Below are 22,309 nucleotides of genomic sequence, written 5' to 3'. Positions count from 1 at the left end.
TGATCCCACTCCTTCATTTGTATGATATAATGAATTGTTCTACCTGTACATGTATTACCTAATAAACATTCTTTTAAAGATTCTGTAACATATCACTTATATACTGGCTTGATGTTTTTTGAGAAAAGTTTCAAGAGATAATAAAAACTGATCAAGATTTACAAAGGACTAGTTGTAGAAGATTTTCTACTGTTACTTTGGTTGTCACTCATGAAATCATATCCAGTACTATTCCAAAATTGCGATATTTGAGTCTAATCTTCGGAAATACCTCTTTTATAAAATAATTGGATGTGTATAATCATGTAGCTTGTATAATAATGACACTGGCTAGAAAATGGTACAAGATACATCTATGTTGTCCTGATACTTCTCTAAGATTCCATAATCAAATCTTTAATTTAAAACATGACTTTTCCTCTTTTTAAGTATGGAATGTCCTAAACCATGTAGACGCCTGCTCCCACAACTTAGCACTTTTGGACAATTTCAGAGGGAAAATACTAGAAATACCTATCTCTCTCCCACAAACGAAAGTCCATTCCTTTTTTTTTTCAAGGAAGTCTATCAGAAATTATATTGTGGAGTGCAACAATAAGTACTCCATTGAATTCTGTTTCTAACTCTTGGACCTCACAGAAATCCCAGCACCATACTGTTAGATCTTACCCTATCAACCCCCCCCTCCCCAAAAGGCTAGAAAAGACTTAGTATATACAGTATAGATGAGCTCACAAAGTATATCATAGAGGAAAAGGTATCCAAACGGGAATGAAAAACAACTTATGAATACAGTACAGAACCAGAACTAAACCCTACTAGTAGGACCATGGTTTTGCCATCCACCTGAACTGTCCTGTACTACACCAAGATGGTTAAGCAGTCCCATGTTAAGTCTGGTTTGCTTCAATCTGTAGGTATAGACAATATCATATAGATGAGTTGGTTCTGTTTATGCTTTTCTCTTGGCCCTAGAAACTTTGTCCTTTTCCCGACTTTATACCTTTCCATTTTAGCAACAACGTCCTCGAATTTTCCTTCGTTCTTTAAAAGACTTAAAGTGAATGACATTGCCATGTTGCCCTCCCTTTTGGTCTGAGATGGTAGCTTCTAGCACTAACTCATTTTACTCCATTCTTTGATTGAACTACAATGTTTGGGACCCACTCTGGCTTGAAAAACTGGAAGTACTGAACTGTCTCTCTATCATTTTCCTCTTCCTGTACCTATCAATGACAGCAAAAATATCCACCGGCGCCTCGAAATACCTCACTAACTCTGACTCTGTCAGCATCGAGGCTAGGAACTGTTCGAACGTGATCGACCAATCACTGCAAGGGGATGTCGGTAAATCCTTTGACCCCTGAGGGGTCAGCTGACCTCTTGGCTTCTGTTTGACCTCTGACCCTTGTAGGGTGGTGCCTATGGAATCATGGGAGATTTCTGAGACCTGGGTGCTTGTGGCACTGAGGCCTGATAGGCCAGAGGAGATACTTTCCTCGCTAACCATCGCTATTGCACTGTCGGGGGACGTCTTGTCCGTCGCCTGGTTACAGGTGGACTCTTCCACTACCTCTGGTTTGGCGGGGGTGTCTTTTGTTCCCATTTTCTGACCTTCAGCGGTCTTGTTGGCTGATTCGTCGAGTTGTCCAGGTGCACTGCCTGCAGTATCAGTCTTGCTGCTTGGAGTCTCTGTTGTCGATGTCTCTTTTGTTGGAATGGATTCTTCAACTGAAAACAAGATGATAAAATCATCTTAATACAAGAGTCTAAACGCATGGCATAAGATATATTATGTCATACCTGGACCGCGATAACGTTCGATACAGGTGTTCCGGACCGTGTGATAAAAAGCCGAACCACACGGGCTTCGAAGTTGTATCACACAGGCTTCCATCGAATAATTCGAACATACTTTGCGCATGCCAGTGCTGCGCGGTCGAACACTCAAATACCTGATTCGGACGTTTGAACATTGCTGTTGTAACAATGTTTATTCGGGGGCACCAAATTTCTGGCGCATTTCGCATCGAAACATGGGTTTTCTCAGGTGGGTATGACATAAATAAAATACAACACAGTGTATTCCGCATCACCCTCGGTCCCAGCCCGACCGCGGGTCGGATCACCCTCCGGCCTCCGGGCGATCCAACCCGCAGTCGGGCTGGTACCTCGGGTGATAACGAATACACCATGTTGTACTCTGTATGAAATACCTATTGTTGTTTTGAAAAGGGCCAGTTTCGTACTCATCACATCTATCTCCTTTACACCATATTCTAAACAGTGCTTCCAGAATTGTGCACGTATTCTACAGACATTGTTCCTGGCAACTTGGCCTAGAACTTTGGAAGACTACTGTAAATGCAGAAATGTTTGCGGTGGTTTTATGTTCACGGTTTTAACTTAAAACCACCACAAACATTTTTCCATGACAGTAAGAGACTACTGTGCATGGTGCTAATGTGAACTTAAAACCACTGCGAACAGTCCTTTTTCCAGCTACCACGAAATTAAATCTCCGCAAACTTAAATGCATTTACAGTATCTGGTTTAAAACCCTAACCAATCTCTAGCAATTATTGGAAGCATACAAGTAAGTCTTTTCATGTTTATTTGAGTCATAACAGTTCAAAGCTTGAATCTGGATAAGGTTGCTGAAAATCATAAGGGGTTATTACAGAGAAAATCTGTATGCATACTCTCAGCTGTGATTAAGTGGCAAAATAATGTGTAGCTGCCCAAGGGAAATTAGTGGGAGCCTTTAGAAGTAGATAATTAGACCTAACCATTAGTGAAAAATAAACAGTACATAACCATAGCATTAAATAATACCTAACTATTAGCTGGAAAAAAATTGGTTCCACTTAGTTCTGATTATACCTGGTTTGGCATAGGCTCCAAAACACTGTCTAATTTGTTTGCTGAATCAAGCACACTTCCAATCGCATAATCACTAACTTGTTTAAAGGAAGGCTTTTTATCTATTGGGAATCATTGCTTTGATATAGGAGCAATTTTGCCTATCTACTAGTAAGTTCTTCCTCCATCATTTTGTTCATGTGTGATATTCAGAAATCTATCTCATCCCTGACATGCAGCTAGACATTATGACTACATTTACCAATTCTAAAGAAGAGCCATATATCATATAAGGCCTAGCGAAAAATGTTGTGTTTCTTGTTTCAGTCTGGTAGTTTTTGGCGACGCCTCAGGGGCGAGCCTAATGTTTATAGTGTGCGACCGTTTGACAGGAATTCTAGGAATTCCGCAGGCATGCGAGGAATTTTTCTACGGGTATTCCCTAGGGAATTTGTTTTTGTGTGTGACCTTTAGTCTGCTTTGGGTATGGCGTATAATACGATGACGTGGCCGATGTTATAAACCAGGAATTCATGTGTTAGATACTCGTTTCACTTATCAAGTCTGATATGTTTTGAATTGTTAAAAATTTATTGCTTTGTTGAGGGGGCGGCAACAAGTAGTGTAGTATTGTTTAGTTTAGGCTCTTTTTGCCCGACCGAATGACTATATAGCACATTTTCTAACAAATTACCCGATATTATGCAGCAATAGGGGAGATAAGTGTTTTGAGGCATAGGCAGTACACACTGTTACAGATTGTTACGATGTTTCGCATGCTTATGAATACTATAATGAAGAGCAATATGTCCCAGCTTTTATTTCTTATATAAGCTTGTGGTTTTTACAATTTGGAATGGAATGCTTTAAGTGCATGTCGTTTGGAGCTATAGAAAGGATGATTTTGAGGCTAGAAAAATAGCTTCCGCCTTTGTCTTTTGAGCTTTGGGATGATATGCTTTCACGAGGTCAAAGCAAATGATGAAGACGAATATGCCACAGTTTTATGTCGATATCTATAAAATATGAAGTGAAGTGCTTTCAGGTAATTGTCGTTTGGAATTGAAGCTGGTGTGTTACGCCGAAGGGCGGTTATACCGGCTATATAGATACATATTAAGTAAAGCCTGATTGTGAAAACTGAAAGGTTAATAAGTCACATATTTCAAACAAGTCATGAAACCAATGGATTTCAAGTTGTTTAGATTCTGCTTTGAAGACTATGACTAGCACAGCTAGAATAAAGGAAGGACGCAGAGACAAGGTTTTCCGTACACTTGGCACGGGACACTGTTAAAGTGTTTTGACGTTACTACATAATGCTGACCCCGCTAACTTCGGTCACAGGTTGGATACAGAATAATTGTACTGAACATTTCTATGGCCGTTCTCTCCTTAACTACATCCATCTCCGGTTTGATTCGGTCCGTCGTCGCTGAGGTTAACCTTATGTGCGGTTCTTTGATTTACATGCACACTCAACTACTACTGCAATGTATACCCGGTACACTAAATGCATAGTAATGGTATAAATCACCTCAAAACCAGTCCGTGAATTCTCTAACTAGTTTTAGGTTCACTATGGTTGTAGCAGCGCAATCGATTGGCTATTCTAGATCTGCTACTGGTCTGGCACTCTCCTCTCGTTGTCTTCCTCATGTCGACGGTGCTGTTCTGGGTGATGTGTGGCTCCCCTCCTTCCCGACTTTATAAGGCACACGGACGTCTATTCCGGCTCCTCCAGTGATGCAGCTCGTCTCACCGACTTGCAGTGGAAGGACTCGACTGACTTTCCCTGTCGTGGTAGGAGTCCCTGTGCACGTTGTGGCGGAACACCTCGACGTTGTCACTCGTGTCCTGTATGTATCATTAGTCTGTTGGGATCGAGAGAAAATACAGAGATCACATCGCCCGTTTCAAATACTTAACGGATACACTGATACTGAAAATAGCGGTCGCTCTTAGGAGAACAAACACACACTCATCTCAACTTGATCACCTTGGCTGATTGATATATTCCAACAAGTCTGCACTGATTACACCCCTATGTCTGCGCTTTCATCAGGCGCACTCACTCACATCACACTGACTGGTTAAGTCCTCCCATCAGCAAGGCAGTCGATGGAGCCCTGGAGACCACGGCAGTTTGATCTGACTTCTACCCTGTACATGGACAAAACATTGAAACTTTCAACTGTTTCTGACAATGGGATACAAAATAAATGAAATATTTACAAAGAAGCTGTGGTATCCATCTAATCAAGTTACAAATATTCCAGTCTGCACAATCTGCCCAAACATTAAGTCTCCAGAACCTATAAGATCGTTTTCACTTGACGTCACAGTTGCGTTCGAACGTTCGATCGGCCATGTTGGATGATAAGCTGCTCGATCTCCACACGGCAGTGTGTTGCACGTGGTGGACCCGTACGAGGAAAGAAGGTTTTTATTCAGAAACGGGCTGGATGTTTGCCGTGCTAAATGCGAGTTCCATGATCACGGGACACGGACTCCTCGCCGTTTCTATCTAACAACGCTCATTATAGGCACTTTTAGCTCTTCTAGCGGCCCGCCAACATGGGCGCCGGCGCGTAGTTTGTGCCATAATACTCTTTCAACGGGCTGAATGTTGGTTTCCTGAGGCACGAGGTATGTCAATGACGTACAGGCCATGTCGCACAAAAATGCCAGCGAGCTGTAAATGAGTATATTTCATGGATAATCAAGACACTTTTTTTTAGAAATTGTCCGCGATTTTTAGGAGTCGGTCTATGCTCGCCTTTCACCAAAAAACTGCTCCCAAATCAGTGAAGTTCCGATGGTGATGGTCATTAAAACTGGACTGTCTCGTTCACACACTTGTGCGCACATCAAGTCAGCACGTGTTCAATTCAGTATTGACATTTTGGTTTGGGTAAAGTTTACGAGTAACGAAGTTCTTTTTCTTGACCCACAATTGTAGATGGTCGAAGATAATATTACTTTAGTCGCAAACTTTACCTAAGACAAAACATGTCAGTACGGAACTTACATGTGTGAATAGGCACAATACATCCCTCATACGCATCTCAATCGTTTTGTGTTAGTTTTAGGAGGCAGGCATTCTCTCAGTACGGCCCAGTACGCGTACCTTAAACTGACAAAAAACGATTCAGATGCGTATGATCGGTGTCTATTGTGCATACGACTTCGTATGATCATATGAAAGAAAATGTCAATACGCGTACGGACCTCGTACGGACTTTATATACACGCTCACTCGTGTGGCTGCATCCTAAACGGACAGTCACACGAGCGAGCGTGTATATTCTCTTGGCCGAGCTCCTGTAACCTCATGCTGTCACTAGATACAGTTTGGCACCTGACTGAAAGACATGTGCCAAGCATTCTGAATTTGAATTTGCAGCAGTAACGTCAGCAGCACTGATTATGCTTAATATTGTTATGATTATGCTTAGTGTTGACAAAATACGGAAAATAGACGGGCGCACGCGAACCTAACGACCCGCTGGGCCGCACTATCTGCTTGTCTCACGGAGTCAGGGCCGTGGAAGCGCCAAATCTTGCCCCTTGTGAGGCACGCTGGATAACAGGGCAGGTATAAAGTTTGGTGGGGGATCGGTAGCTAGTCATCATCGTCATCATGGGTTACCCCCATATAATCCCGCAAGGGGCAAAGTAGGGGGGGAAAAGTCCTCCGCCTTTATGAAAAGAGTCGATATAACTTATAACTGTTAGTCACCCAGGTTAGCGGCCAACGGATGCCCGGGTATTCAACCACCGGCACCATGTTGAATGCAGTTTTTTAAGCATATGGTTCAAGAACCTATTATTGCAACTTTGTCCCGATATCTAGCCTTGGCTACGTCACTTAATGATTCGCATTTCGGAGAAAAAACAGCACACTTGAACCCGCCGCAAGCAACTTTGACAGCGCCGTTCTGTGTTCTATTCATCCAGGTTATCATCCAACATGGAGCCCACGCGTGACGGAACGGTTTTCGAACGTTCTGTGAAAACGAGACACTTTCTCCGACTTTGGGCAACAAATCACTCATAAACAAATAAACCAAAATAAATCAAAAATCAATATGAACTAACAATACGATATTACAACGGACATACAGAAGCAACATACAAGTAGACACTGACAAATATGACAGAAGATTTATCCTTCTCAGACGAAAGAAAGCCCATGGCAACCAAGTTCCCATAATCTATATATAACGTTATTAATATAAAAAAGTTTCGTCAGGGGCTAGCCCAATAGTATAGTGTCTTGCTAAAAGGAAAAGAAAAACGAATAAAACGCTGAAAAAGAGTGATGGATGTCACTCGAAACGTCCGGAAGTAAATATCCGTTTTTTATCCAGTTGTAGAGATTGAATTGTATTTGAATAGTTTAACATGGAGGTTTCTAACTGAGGCCTCCTTGTTGTCATGCTGTATGATCCTTTTAATAGATAGGGCTATTTCCATCACACAGGTTCCGTCCGCAAATAAGTAAACAGCACAATCAATCACAGATGTCAGCATCGACCGGACTCACACATTCTTCAATTTCTTGGGTGTATTTCATGTATATGGAAACTTAAAACGTGGGTATATCACCATCATAGTACAGGACGGCTACAATAAAAAATTAGACTGTACTTACGAAGCCATGACCTCTTCGAGCCGCGTTTCGTCTCCAACTGATAAGTTCGGCGGTTGTCTTTTCTGATATACATGTACATCCATATCCCTCCGCTGCTGAACTGGGTCAGCTGTATACCAACCAATAAATCACAGAAAACAATGATCGTAATCCTGACACTGGTCAAATACATATGTATATCACAATCTAGAAACAATGTTGATAGTTAGATACGAACATCTAAAAGCTTCGCGTGTTTGTACTACTTTTGACGGCGCTTGTGTCTGCATTGGTTACCCCCAGATAACCCCGCGAGGGGCAGAGTAGGGGGAGGCTTGTGTACCTCTGATCTGAGGATGTTATTAGATCTGGGCCAGTTCTACACAAACCAGATGTTGTTTTGCAAGCTTAAGTCAACAGTAAACACAAGTCCTACTTGAATACTACGTAATCTAGAATCAAAATCAATGTGACTGTACACAGATGACATTAACAGTTTCAGTGAACACAATTTGAAGTCCAAGATACAAATCTATCTTTAAATTCAATTTTTATACCCTGCAATCGCATACACCTGAGTGTGGCCTGATCATACCGTAATCCCCTATGGATAAACCTATTGTTCGAATGATGTACAACTATATTTCTCTACGTCAAATCAAATTTTGAACATAAAACAACACAGAAACAGATCAAACGTCAAAATTATGGATGTTAGGTAATAAGATTCCATTCTTTTCTCCCAAGAAATTTCTGCCAAGCCCGAAGAAAAAATAAAATAAAATACACAGATCATGCATGCATGATCATGCATTCTTGGTCTATGGACCCAAAAGTTGAAATGGGGCAAGTAATGGGTTTTGTTACACACCCAACAATACTGTTGAATGACCAATTGGAATGACTGAGTCGAGATAGATCACAAGTAACTTGTTTGGTGTTGTTTTGTTTTCGAGCAAATCACCAGGAGAGATAATCAACACACGAACAATCGCCGAGAACAAAAACTTTTGTACACGAAGTCTGCAGTAGTCCTTGAAATTATGAGGCATATTGGGGTACAAGTGCAGACGAAAATGTGTCCTAAAATTGCGGTGTATTTAACAGTAACCGGTACTACAAATCTTTTCCGAGTTCCGCCTTATTCTATACAAAAAAGCATTGTTTAGACCAACTTTACGGTACCGATTTGCACTAACCTGGGGTGGTTCCTCGTCTTCCAGATACCTTGAGGCGAAACTACTGGCCCGGCTACGTGCACCAACATTATCCTCGGGAAAAACTCTTCTTAGACTAGCGGCATTTTGTGTGTATCAGGCGCGAGAACTGGGTCAGAGTACCCCCGGACGCTTGTCTATTGTTCGCAAAACGAAGATCACGTGACTCGGAGCACGCACGCTCAAACGGGGTTCAAACATGACTCCGAGCACGCACTACTTACAGGTACATGTCAGTGCGTGCTCGCGGGGCTCAAACGTAAGAATTATCATAGTATTAGATCACGTAAAAGACCCGCAAGGGTTCACCATCAAAGCAGTTTTTTTTTATTAATCTGAAACAGAAACTTTCTATTTCTTGCAGAAAAGATATTAAGGTAATAAATAAGACACAAATACTGGGTAATAGTATGTTCATGTTCATGCTACGAAACGTGTTGTTTACATGGCGACAAGCAGCTTTATTACCCTTTGAAATATTTATGGGTGTAATATTTTCACCTGTGTATGTATGTCTGTGATTGTTTGTGTCAACTCAAGATAACTTAAGAACTGTTGCTGAATGCTGAATGATTTTGGTGTGTTGGTGGGGTGTGACAAAAACGGAAATAGTTCTGTATCTGTATCTATATAGCCGGTATAACCGCCATTCGGCGTAATACACCAACTTCGCAGGCACGCGGTGCGGCAGCAGCTGGTTATATTACACTGAACGATCCGTCACACCTAACTTTTGCACATCTATCTGCAAGCGTCCTTTAAAACTATCCAGAGAAGATGCCCCTACTGTGCTTGGTGATATAAAAATTCCAATCTACGATAGTTCTGGAGATACGAATTTTTGAACACATCGATCCTAGGTTGGAATCTCTGGTACCTGAAGGCATGACTGTTTCTTGTTCTTTTTTGAGCTGGTATTAGATACTTATCAGTCGGTACGTCCACCAGCTTATTCTTCATTTTGTACATCATGCAAAGTCTGGACATTTTCCTTCTGTCTTCAAGTGATGTCCACTGTAGATCTGTTTTCATTTTGGTAACACTAGCATCCATGTGGTAGTTGTTTGTACAGAATCTGGAATTCTGTACCCTTTCAAGTTTATCTTTGTCTTTGTCTGTATACGGATCCCATACTGTTGCCATATATTCAAGGATAGGTCTTACCAGTGACGTGTATGCAAGTGATTTTACCCTGGCTGGGCATGCCCACAAGTTACGTTTGATCAGCTCCCAATGTCTGTTTAGCCTTGGTTGTTATTTTGTTAACATGGATACCCCACTTCAGCCCAGTTGTTAACGTAACACCTAGGTATAATTACATATTCGGCCCCTAACGGCTTCGCTTGGAACTGCAGAGGAACTTATTCTTTTTATATCTCGTGTTCTGAATAAGCCGTGGTTACGATTGATGGTTGGTAGATAGCTCTTGTGCTAGGAAAGAAGGGCATACGTTTGGGCCCCCAGCGATTTGTGTTGAAATTGCAAGTAATTTTTGTCAAAACTTTCCGAAGACGATTACTCAAGAAAGAAATAACGGATTTTAATGATTTTTGGTCTGTATGTAGCTTAGACAATGTTGTACAAAATGAAATACAAATTATGCAAAATAGGAGGTCATTTCCAGAATTAATGAGAATACGATATATCCGGGCCAATTCCAAAGGTCTGAACAGTGGCAAGTTGACCAAGTGTATGACTGTGCGGACACCTTCTCTATCTCACTCTTTCTTCTTTTAAATCACTACCCGTCTCCTATATCCTGTAGTTCAGGGCTCCGGGCTCGTCCTTCAACTCCCGGGCTAAGCTCGAGTGATAGCATATGGTGTGCTCTGTATTTAGACCCTTCCTCTCGCAAGCATCTCAGGATAGTACTCAATTCCTTGTCCATCTGTCCTCTGTTCGGATTTAGATTTGTGTCGACATATCGAGGGGCCCAAATTTACCTCATATATATAAACTATGTTCCCCCAGCCCTTACCAAGGCAGATCAGCCCGCCGATCTCACATTAGCGCTCCGGGGGAGTTTAAGCCGGAAGGAGTTGTCGCTACCCTTTTCGGGGAAAGGGCAGGTGGACCTTACAAAGTTCTGTTGTTATTTTGAAAAATAGCTCAATACACCCTTGAGCCCTATCTAGTCCCTGATTCGCTACTGCAATAGCCTGCTGACCAACTGTGGTGTATTGTAGCTGGCTACCTGGGGTGGTCATCAATCCTAGGTTCTCTTCCCTCTGACCAAGGGCCTTGGAGAGCCTTTCTACAGTCATCCTGCCAGACCCCTGCACGATAGATATTGAGATTGGGCTGCGGTGTGATAACCAGGCTCGATCCCGGCTGGCTCCCAGGGAAAAAGATCCACGAAACGCACATATCTTTGACCCGTATTTCAACTGAACCGAGAAGTTTTTAACCAAAAGAACCAACCTACCGTAACTTGGTTGTATCTCTCTATCTCCCTGTATGTCACAGAAGGTCGTTCAGCTCTTGATCTTTGAGCAGATGTTATACAATGGCTTATTCATATACCTACATCAACATTGCAGCATTGGCCAGGTGCCTTGATTCCTTGAAACCGCTGCCATAAAATGGATTACCCGAAATCCAACACTTATCTGGCCAGGCGCAGATTATTGCACAATATCAATGTAACATGTAACATGCTTGAAATAATCTTTTTAATTTCAACGTCGTTTAATTGTATTGATATTTCTTTATGGTAATAGTTAACTTGTGTATCAACAACATCATACTACACAGCACATTAAGCCAACGTATCGCGACACTAAGACACTAGCACATACAGCCCGGAACATCATCATGACTTACCAAGCATACAATTCCTCAATCATCTCTATCAAGATACAATGTATATAAATCAAACAATATTACCGTCGCCATGGCAATGCTTTTTCATTGCCACACTTTTTTAAATCTTTTTTTAAGACTTTGGCCCAAACTCCAGTGATACAACTGAAATGCATGAGGACACTTACATTTTCAATGTCAAATTTCAATTTTGTGCATAATGGTTTCAAATCTTAGGATCTTAATTTGTCCTTCATTAGATAGGACAAGCAGGATTGTTTTTACTTGAATGGTGGCCCATCCCCCCCAAAAAAAGTCTACGCTCAGCAGAGTTTTCTATGGTAGGTTGGAAAACAGGAAACACAACATTTCTTTACCTAGGCCTTATATGCACATTCTGTATGTGTCGCAACCAATTTCATCAAAATTACAGTCTTGCAATAACAGAACTGACTACAGGCCTCTAGTTCTATGATAGTCTAGATCTGGACCCAGTGTGCAGTTGTACTATAAAATAACTGGCTTTAGTACAGTATATATCACCTGTAAGGTCAAGGAGGTAAATGAAATTCTTTTCCAACCTCCTTGGTAAGGTCTACCATTGGTTGCTTTCAAACATACCGAGAACAACAAGAATCCAACAAAACTTCTAGTATATCACCAGCATATCACAGTGGGGTTTAACTCTTTATGTGAACAATACTAGACAGTGGTGACAAAATCAATGCAAATAGTGTTACATGGAGCAATTTGTACAATGGAGGAGACTGGGCAACCCCACAATCACATTAACGAACAAAGCTTTGCTGGCTAACTGACAAAGTACAGAATGGCTCACTCAAGTAACAAGGAAAGGAAAACCTGTGAATATAATAAAAGGGTAATCACAAAAGTCCTTTCTAAAACAGTCATATGAAGTAAACAGACTTCAATATTGAAGCTGTAGAAATAGCTGCTTTTTTTAGACATCACATAAGAAATCAAGCATCATTACTATCAAGACAATCCATCCAAGCATTCTCCAGTTATTGTGTAGGCACACACACGAATGCTAATGCAAACATAACATTCTTTGCAAACTTAAGGTAAAAAGAAATAAACACAGTATAGTACATTTTGATTATGGAACTTCAACAGTTCTCCATAAAGGAAATATGGATTTTCCCAGCAAATAAACCTTTTTCTCATAAATTATGCAAATAAGGTTGCACTCAGATTGAATAGTACTTTGTGGTGCTTATCTCTGATCAACCTGACTACATGCCAAAAATTCATAGTTTATAGTGTTTATTTCTTCTTGACTAATACCATGTGAAAGAAGTGACAGAAGAAAAAAGGAGAAAAAAGTCTTCAAAGAAAGAGAGAAGAAAGAAGAGAGAAGACAGAAAAGAGAAGATACACTAACAAAAAAACAATATATTTTCCTCTAGATCCTACACAGGACATAGGGAGGGAAATATAACAAGAAACCCCACCACAGACCTGTTTTGTTGGCTGCAGTGGGAGAAGTCAGCGGTGAATTGTTCTCACTGCCGGTGAAATATCGTCCCACCTCTCCCAGCTCCAACAGTAGCTTCCCCACGGTAGCGATGGCGTGGTACAACTCCTGCTCGTGGGGGTCCTCACGGAATATGTCGTAGAAAGTCTTCCATAGTTGGATGAACTGAGGCTGTGATAGGCAACAAAATCAGTGAAAAGTAATGTTAGGCTTCCATGTGAATTTTTCAACCATTCACGCAATTCAACAGAATTTGAACAGATAAGAATCACTGCGTTCCTTTGATATTTGTACGTAACTCATCATACTGTTCTACTGCATTAATTTTTCCAACAACCAAACAGTCAAAATGCCCAGATCTATTTGCACCAGCTAATACATGTACCCCTAGAAGTTTCAGATAAGCAAGGTACCAAAGATACTCTAAGACCTCCAAAAAGAGGTCACATAGGCCAGGTGGTCCTCTTGTAGAAGTGATCACTTGTACAGGTCTTGCATATATAGTAGTCAAATAGTTTGAAATGAGATATCGAAACCGGAATTTTTAAAGTCGCTAGAAGGCCAATCTTGACACTTAACCATTGCTTTCGTGACCCCTTCATACCTTCAGGGTGAACATAATACAAACACACACACACGCACACACACACACACACAGGAATTTTGAAAGTCGCTAGAAGGCCAATCTTGAAACTTAACCATTGCTTTCGTGACCCCTTCATACCTACACACACACACACACACACACACACACATACATGGCAAAGGTAATAACTATTAGTTATAAACACCTGGTCCATCCTAGGCAGGTCCTTCACCCCCATGTTCAGTGCCTCCTTCTCTCTCCGGTACTTCCTCAGGAACCGATGGATGTCACTCTCTCCTCCAGAGCTCAGTTGTTTACCTGGGAACAACAATCTCATTTAACATCTAATATCAGCTACATGTACATCATGGTTGAAAAACAGTCCCTAGTAGGTCTCTATGTTGTGGCCTTGGCTTAAAATGCCACTTAACACCTTTTTTTCTCGCTTGGTGTAAATGAGTATGTAGCTAAAGTGTTTAGAGACAGCGGATGGGACACAAAGCCTTGTTTAAGGACAGCCACACCGTGAGTACTTAAAAGAACCCACCACACTTACAGAACTGAAAAGAGTAGAGGGTCCATGCCTGTGCGAGTGGATCAAACCTTACATTAAGCTACAGTCCTGTCTTACACGGCTTGTATGTACTACACAAAATTGGTGTGTTACACCTGAACTGAAGTTCTTATGAGAAACAAAGTGAAAAAGTATTGTATCAAACAATCAAATCACGTTAAAATTTTATCCCTATTCTGTATAATAAAGCAATGTATTTTTTTTTAAACTGGTACATGCTAGTACTGAGGTTATCTCTCTGAATGCCTTTTGTTAAATGGCCATAGAACTTTTTATCAAGAACTTGGTAAGGAAATGAACCTACATTTCCTGACGGGAGTGCTCTGTGTGCTGGCCTGTCCATCCTCTGCAGGCTGCATGAGTACAGTAGACCCATCTTCCCCAAACACATCCTCTTCTTTCTCTGCAGCCTCCCTAACAACCCCTTGTGGACCCTCCTCATCCTTGGAGTCAGCAGAGGATGCTGTGATTGGCCCTGGTCTCTCTGTTGCTATGGAAACCTGGAGCACCACAAAAGTTGACAGAAAGGTTGAACATATAAGGGATACACTTGCTGAGCATACATTTTTTCCACAATAAAAGTAGTCAGGTGGCACAATGTATACACGGGAAAGAAATGACCAATGCAAAATTAGAGAATGTCAACAAAACTTGTAAGTATGGTGAAAAATGGAAAAATACTTCTTTTGTCACACAATAAAAAAAGATTTTCAGACAAGAAATGATGAAAAACAGTTTTACCTTTACCATCAATAGCAATTACTGGTAGCTACATCAAGCCATCTTGGCACAAGATTTATCAAAGATAGGAAAGCAATAAAAACAGTAATGCTACCATATAGAAGCAAGCATGAAAGCTACTTTCCAAAGGTAATTTTATACATACCTGTTGCATGCTGTCTTCAAGTGACTTGACATCACCTTCCAGCTCCCATGATGTGCTGTCACTGCTGACACCTCCATCTGCTGTACCATCTTTGCTGTCCTGTACAGTTGGTTCAGCAGCACTGCCCTGTACAGCATCTCCTGCTGCGACCTTTCCTTGGTCCTGAACAGCTTTCTTTTCGTCCTGTCCTTGCTGTGTTTTGGGTTTGTCGTCCAAATCTGCGCAGAAGTCATAGTCTTCATCATCTTCCACAAAGCTGAGCCTGTAGTCTGCTGTTTTTGTCTTCAGTGCTGTCTGGAGGTTTTCAGATGACAGATTCTCGGCTGTCCTGCTGTCTTCAGTAGTCTTACTCGGCTGTGCTTCTTTACGTAGATCTGCCTTAGCCTGCTGTGTTTTTGGTACAGTTTTTGTAGTCTCATCTGATGATTCGAACGGGACTCCCTCTTTGTCTGACGAGCCACCCTCAGTAGAATCTGGCATGCTGATTTCTTCGAACTGAGAGTCACTGGACGTTCCGTTATCCTTCTCTATATCTGGAGTACCGGTACGGGGAGGGGTGCCTTCACTCGCGGGAGTGGACGAAAGGCTCTCCACGACTTGTACGTGTCTCGGGAGGTTCCCCGGGAGATGTAGAGGCGATAGGTCTTCCTCGAAGTAAGAAGTGGCTTCAAGAGCTGGCTCTGCTTCGGGAGAGATGAACTCCGGATCTTGCTCCTGTTCTTCTTCTTGGTCTTCGTGATCTGTAGGCAGAAGTGCAGGAGGCATGTGCAGCCTGTATACCAGCTTCAGCCTGTCTGGTAACTCTGCTTTACACATCATGTAGAGGCACCAGGCAAACTCCTTGAAGTTGACCATCCCGTCTGCGTTGACGTCCATGACACGGAAGGCGCGGAGGGCCATGGCGTCGGCGTGCATGCCGACCCCCCAAGGAGACAGCGCCAAGAAGAGGGTCTTGAACTGCTCGAAGTTGACCTTGAGTTGCATGTAGAATGGTATGGATGGGTCTAGTTTCTCCCAAGGGTCACTGTACACCCCGGAACCCCAGTAACAGGCGCTGAGATACTCCTCCTTAAAGATGTCGTACAGTTCCTCCATCTCTTCGTTTGAGAAGGGCACGTCCGAGCTGACGCTTCGCACGATGTTCCTCTTGTTGCTGTCCTCCAGACCCTGTATGACCTTAAGACGGTGCTTGAAGCGCATCTTATCGATGGTGTCCGAGGCAATCCAGTAGTACTTCTGGTAGGACTCCTTGATCAGGTCCCCGACGTCCACGGAAGACTCTTGGGACTTGGAGGAGAAGTTGCTGCTGGAGATGGACGGGAATGTAGAGTCCCTGTTGGTGACGTTGTCCAGGTATTCCCCAAGGGCCTGCATGGCTTCTCCGTCATCCCTGCAGTCCAGCAGGCTGGTGGCGTTGTTGTCCAGAATGGTCAGCGCCAACTGGAAGATGACACGTGCACCATCGAAGAAAAAGACATCCATGATGCTGACCGCACTGTTGAAGGGCATGACGCTGAGGAACAATGTAAGGAACCAGGAGAGAGAGATCATGCTGATGACACCAAGCTCGTCTAGCCTGTCGTACAACTGTGGGAGATACTCTTGGGTTAAGTCCTCAAACACGCCTTGGTCTACCAACGCACCAACCACCTTTGTGTTGTAGTAGTCAGGAAGGAGCCTCTCACACAAAGCGACAAGGAGCCAGAAGGCTTCTTCTTCTGAGGCATACAGGAGAAGGACTGAAGTAACGATGTTCATGGCCTGGCAGTACCCGATGTTGGGGTTCCTGAAGGCGTACGCTGTGAGAACACGTCTCAACGCAGCGATGCCGATGTCCGACTGGAATGCGGGGTGCTCTGGGAGGGAGCGGTGCAAGTCTCGTTCGATCTCGTCCGTCGCGATGGTGTATTTTCCCAGGCTCTGCTCCACCAGTGACTGGTAGTACCCCGGATGTGTCTGGAGCTCGTTGATAGCACCGGAAAACAGCAGCCACAGCTCTCCCCGCAAACTGTCCGGGATGCCTTGCAGAATGAGCTCATGTGTCTTGATTGTGCGATACATGGACACCCCCCTCCCGTACTCAGCAAAGTGGATGTCCCACAGATGTTCCTTTATCTTTTCCTTGGGTGGGATTTCATTGGAGTTCCTCCTACAGAACACCATGGTGAGAGGCTGGTTGGCAGCTGGGGAACTGCTCATGCTGGTTTTGTCTGCTCCAAGAGAGCTACCAAGGCTGACACTTATCCTGTCCGAGCCTGTAGCAGTCTCTTTATCCCCGCCGTTACCACTGGTGTCGCTGTAACTCGCGGACAATCGTGTTCCGGAGCCTCCACTCCCGCTGCTGTTGATGCTGACGCTGTCCGAGCTGTACTGTCGGTGAACGGTCTTCGAGAGGAAGTCCGATATCCTTTCCACCAGGAAGTCGCGTTCGCCCAGCTGGGCAAAGAGGAATGTCGTCTTGCTTTTGGTAGAGATGTGCACGGCATTAGGCAGGAGGCTGTTGGAGTTCTCGATCTTTTCCACGAGAGAAACGTCCCGTAGCGGGATGATGAGTGACACCTCGCTGCTCACGCGACTCATGAAGCAGAGATAGTTGGGCGAGACGTACAGCATGCCCCAGATGTGGCGCTTGTTGTAGGGCGTCCACAGCGTGCACTCGGTGCGCCCGTCCAGCTTCTCGCTCAGCGGGAGCCTGAACAGCGTCCGGTACGCCTCGCTCTTCGCCCTGGCGTCCAGGTCCCTCTTCAAGAGCGACACCTTCTTCGGCGTCAGCTTCTTGAGCCTGCGCGGGAGCTCCCTATCCTCCTCGAATCCTTCCTCTGACAGCAGTTGTCTCATGGCCATGTCAGCCAACTGCTCCATCAGAGCGTAGGTCTCGTTGGGGTGCACGAACATGGAGAAATAGTGAGCGCCGTCCCGCGTGCAGACCTTGATGCCCTCCGGTAGCACCATGCTGTTGCTGCGATCCAGCTGGGTGACATCCGTCCAGCGGACAATCAGCTTCGCCTCCTTCCCCATCAGAAAGGAGTAGAAGCAAAGGTGATTTATACTCAGGTAGATCCAACCTTGACGAGGCACTCGCCCCTTCCAGTAGCTACAAGAGTAATAGTTCACCAACTTTTCCTCCTCAGGCATGCTGAAAAGCTTCTGGAACTTGGCCGACGCCTCCCTGAAGCGCTTGGTGTCGTTGTCCTCCTTGCTCTCTTCATCCACGTTTGCCAGCAAACTCTCGATCTTGCACCTGACGAACTCGGTCACGTCTTCCTCGGCTTCGAACTCTCCGAGAATCTGCATCAAGTTTTGCTCGAGCCATTCCCAGTCTTTGAAGACGTCCTTCTTGGATTTGGCGCATGCCACGGTCCAGTAGACCTCGGATGTCGGTGTCTGGTGTAAGATTCGGTAAGGCGCGGTGTTGTTATCAAGGACGGTGTCAAGGGTCCCCACAAGGAGCCCAGTGAGACCTCCACCTCCGTGGCCCTTTCTACGCTGGAGAAGAAAAAAAGGGTTGGCGCGCTCCGTCACCCACAGCGCGTTCGCCATGAGCACTTCTTCTGGCTTCACCCACATAACGAATCCCTTTTCTGATCCCTCACGGTCTAAAATTGTCTCATTCTGACGAAAATTACCTAATATTTGCCAAAAGTCAACAAAAATCTGTCGACGACTATATTTTGACGGCCATCTTGAAATCTCCCGGATGAGGCTTATTACGCATGCGCAAAACGATTAGTAGATGAGATTTTACGACGATTTTGCTGTGTTGCGGCAGGATTTCACAACAGTTGTGCAATCGCAGTCTGGGAAAGAAACTGTGCCCAAGTATGGACAATAACAAAGCTGTTCTATGATCATCTACACTTCTTTAAGTGCAGATTAAGTGAAAGTGAAGGATAGGTTTGGTAAGACGTCATTTTCACTTTCTATCTAGATGTTAGTCGTTTTTTTCGCGGTAAAGACATTCCCTGTTGGTGAGGTGGGGAGGGGGGCGTTCACTGACTAAGAAGTTTCCATATCCGTATCCACACGTGATATCAACAAATGATATATCATGTCAATGTGTGCGCGTTATGCGTATAAGCGTATCATTGTAGAGAGAAAAATTAATGGCAAAATAGAAATCTGATTCTTGCTTCTCCTACCACTTTATCAAACCTGTGAAGTAATTTTATGAAAATTCATAAACTACCTTTGTACAGTTGTAGTATATGAAATGTCTCCATTTGTAACAGCAAGCAGGTTGAAAAAAGGAATTTTTCAACCTCCTTGGTAACAGTAGGGTTCAAGCACAAAGCACCGCCAAAAGGACCATGCCAAATGGTTCTGACCCTTTTGGCGTAACGGTTTAGCATTTTGGGTTTGTGATCTGACGGCCTGGATCCAGCGGGGGTTTGAATCCCGGGAGCCAGGAGACTGTTTCTACTCACCTCTTATAAGTCTTACATTTACAAACCATTTTTCTTAAACAGATTGGACACACACTTCAACAATAAGGAAGATGAGCAGTAAGAAGACAGGCCCTGAGCCGTTGGACCAACAGTACGTCACTGTTAAAAATGAGTTCGGCTCACCTCAGATGGTTCCTGTACTGGTGAGTTGAACATTAATCAATCTTTATGAAATTATGTTTAAAACTGTACTTTGATCTATCATAACACCATATCTTTACCTTATTCAAAGTGACTGTGATATTTCCATTGTCATATTCATATTTTGCTGCTATCCCAAGAAACATTGGAAACAACCAGTACGCATGTATTGAAGCAGGGATATAAACTCATCTGCATCTGTATAGCCAGTTTAACTACCATTCAGCATAACACACCAGCAATATGTATCTGTATGCAGCCGGTATAGCCCTGGAGACTCTGAATGTTTGACCACTACGTGCTCACATACAGAGTCATGGAAAAGGCTAACAGTGATAACAGTTTTTTGCGTTTCTGGAGCATGAAGATACCTTTTTCCTCCGGTTTTCTGCTTGTCCATGGCTTCCCTGAAGTCTTACTACTGCATTGGGGGGTCAGCCATCTTCAAAAACCCCATCTTCATAGTACTCCACAACGCGACATATTACAAACATTTCTCACTGCCCTACTCTCATGTCCCTAATAAACATACCCCCCGGAATAAACATACCCCCCCGGACAAATCTTCAATATCTAATAAACATACCCCCCGGAATAAACATACCCCCCGGAAAATTACCAAATTGACAAGTATTTAACTGTGACCATGCTACTTCTGTTCAAAGAAAAGAAGATGATAAGCAGGTAGGTTCTTTTTATTTATTTATGCCTAAGAACCACATCAGTTGTATAAATAATGAATTGAAGAACTATGGATAGAAAAATTATCTTGTTCGAATTTATGATATTTTCTCCATTTTGTAATATAAGGTACAGTGAAACCTGCCTTATGGGTCACCTGAGTATAGGGGCTACCTGTTTTCTTCGGTTCCTTGGATTTTTCCCATTGACCTAAACACCTGTCGAATGCGGTCGCGGCCAGACGATTTTCGGTCCGGCCGCTATGCCAACACTGTCGATAGCGGTCACCGGCGCGACTGGCCGGGTTCACTTTTTTTTTTTTTTCAATTTCTGCACTACATCAACAAAATGTAGGCTCAACTTGGACGATTTACGAAGGAAACGTTGAATAAAGAAACATTATACAAAACTAGAGTTCAACGAACCCACCTCTTCGCCAAATAATCATGCCTTTATTCAAGACTTTAAGGTCTTATTCATGTATTACTAAATCATGCCTTTATTTAAGACTTTAAGGTCTTATTCATCTATTACTAAATAGTACCTACCCCCAAACCCCACAAATGCTACCAAAACAAGACCTGATTGTACAAGATGACCTGATAGCACCCCTGGTCAATCAGAATTTCAAGCTTTTCAGTGTCCAGCTCACGGCTTGTCAGTGTTTCCTCCAGCAAAAACATCTGTCAAACAGATGTGTCCATAGATATAGGTCAAGTGAGATACATGTATATACAAAACAGTTTATTTCTGTTAATTGGCCACTGATTACAATTAAATGCATCTTTCCACGTAGATTATTATTTTAAGTACTCATTCTATCTACATACCAAAAAATCCTGATGATCCGTCAACACGTTCTCGAGTTATTCTCGTTCAAAGTTTGAAAGGAAATCGGTGCCTGCAGTTCCCAAAAAGCCGCTAGGGGGTCCAAACTCACAGCACTTACTCTCTGCCCCAAGGGCTATCTACCACTCAAAAATCATGACCACAGCATATCCAAAACACGAAGTGTCAAAAATAAAAGTTTTGCTGCAGTACCTTAGGCAGTCACTAGGGGGCCCATTATCGAACTTGACCTTCGTTTTCTTGACCCCCACCCACCTACCAAATATCATCAGGATCCATTCAAGGGTTCTCGAGTTATCTTGCTTACAGACAAACGCACTTACATACAAATCCCGCTACAGCGCCGTAGGTAAGAGCCAGGTAAACCATTTTCGCACTTGACCTTCCTCTCCAAAACCGCTACACACCTACCAAGTTTCTTGAAAATCGCCCAGCTAGATTTTGACTTATGCTGCCCAAAACAAACTGCAAAAAACATACCAAGCTCGCTGCAGTACCGTAGGAAAACGCCAGGTAAACCGTTTTCGAACTTGGCATTCCTTTCGACAACCGCTACACACCTACCAAAAATCACAAAGTTCCATCTACAATTTCTCGAGTTATATGCTGTTGACCTACATACAGACCCAAGTCGACAAAAACATACTCTATCGCCATTGGCGAAGAGAATTATGTGATTTTATGCGAAGTTTTTCCACCAAATTATGTTGGCGTTTTTTCTCATCTTAGACTCTTTGCACTTCTACCCTTCTCTACATCGTCATTTATGTGCAGACTGGAAGACTATATGGACAGATTTTACAAATAGACCGTCCGTTCATGTATCTGATGTTTTAGGTTCTTGAAATGCATGTACGCTGTCCCAATTTTCGTATTCCGCGGGCCAAAAATGGAAAATTATCTCCGTCTTTGCGTAATTTGCCAAGATGGCGTCGCTGCAGCAAAACAAGGTCACTAGGGGTCAATGGACGACTCCATTTTTACCAAGGTAAAATGTCGCAACAAGAATTCTGATGTTTAGCATAAAATACAGCGATTACGGTATAAAAACAATTAAAATCTATTACATGAAAGTTAGTTATGTGAAAACTAGACTAAAGGCTGATTTTGTCAAAGAAATAAGCATACGTAG

The 22,309-nt window shown here is 43.1% G+C and overlaps 2 protein-coding genes and 1 long non-coding RNA gene across 7 annotated transcripts in view; 1 reads left to right on the top strand and 2 right to left on the bottom strand.

Annotated features, from left to right (window-relative positions):
* Nucleotides 1–876: 876 nt before the first annotated feature.
* On the bottom strand, nt 877–18,771 carry LOC118419642 (TBC1 domain family member 9B-like). The gene is made up of 5 exons (XM_035826125.1): nt 15,062–18,771; nt 14,480–14,675; nt 13,807–13,919; nt 13,000–13,186; nt 877–1,731 (listed from the first exon to the last, which is right to left on the bottom strand). Exons 1-5 carry the CDS (start codon nt 18,626–18,628, stop codon nt 1,148–1,150), a joined length of 4,647 nt encoding a protein of 1,548 aa, XP_035682018.1. The 5' UTR covers nt 18,629–18,771; the 3' UTR covers nt 877–1,147.
* LOC118419711 lies at nt 4,123–8,991 on the bottom strand. 5 transcript variants are annotated; one of them, XR_004831645.1, is made up of 4 exons: nt 8,698–8,991; nt 7,520–7,628; nt 4,862–5,025; nt 4,123–4,736 (listed from the first exon to the last, which is right to left on the bottom strand). It is a non-coding gene; the product is annotated as an uncharacterized LOC118419711 (long non-coding RNA). The 5 variants fall into 5 exon arrangements; XR_004831646.1 differs by having other exon boundaries at nt 4,942–5,025; nt 8,698–8,847; XR_004831648.1 differs by having other exon boundaries at nt 4,953–5,025; nt 8,698–8,847.
* Nucleotides 18,772–18,796: 25 nt separating the features above from the next.
* LOC118419646 (activating signal cointegrator 1 complex subunit 2-like) overlaps nt 18,797–22,309 on the top strand; it is a gene marked incomplete in the record, with an annotated part of 18,098 nt that continues 14,585 nt past the window's right edge. The window contains 2 exon segments of the mRNA XM_035826141.1: nt 18,797–18,960; nt 19,528–19,649. Of these exon segments, the coding sequence (XP_035682034.1) occupies nt 19,557–19,649 (93 nt within the window).

The sequence above is a fragment of the Branchiostoma floridae genome, chromosome 7 (assembly GCF_000003815.2).
Source record: "Branchiostoma floridae strain S238N-H82 chromosome 7, Bfl_VNyyK, whole genome shotgun sequence".
Classification (NCBI taxonomy): domain Eukaryota; kingdom Metazoa; phylum Chordata; class Leptocardii; order Amphioxiformes; family Branchiostomatidae; genus Branchiostoma; species Branchiostoma floridae.
The sequence above is the reverse complement of the archived record's forward strand: the minus strand, read 5'-3'. Positions and strand labels throughout refer to the sequence as shown.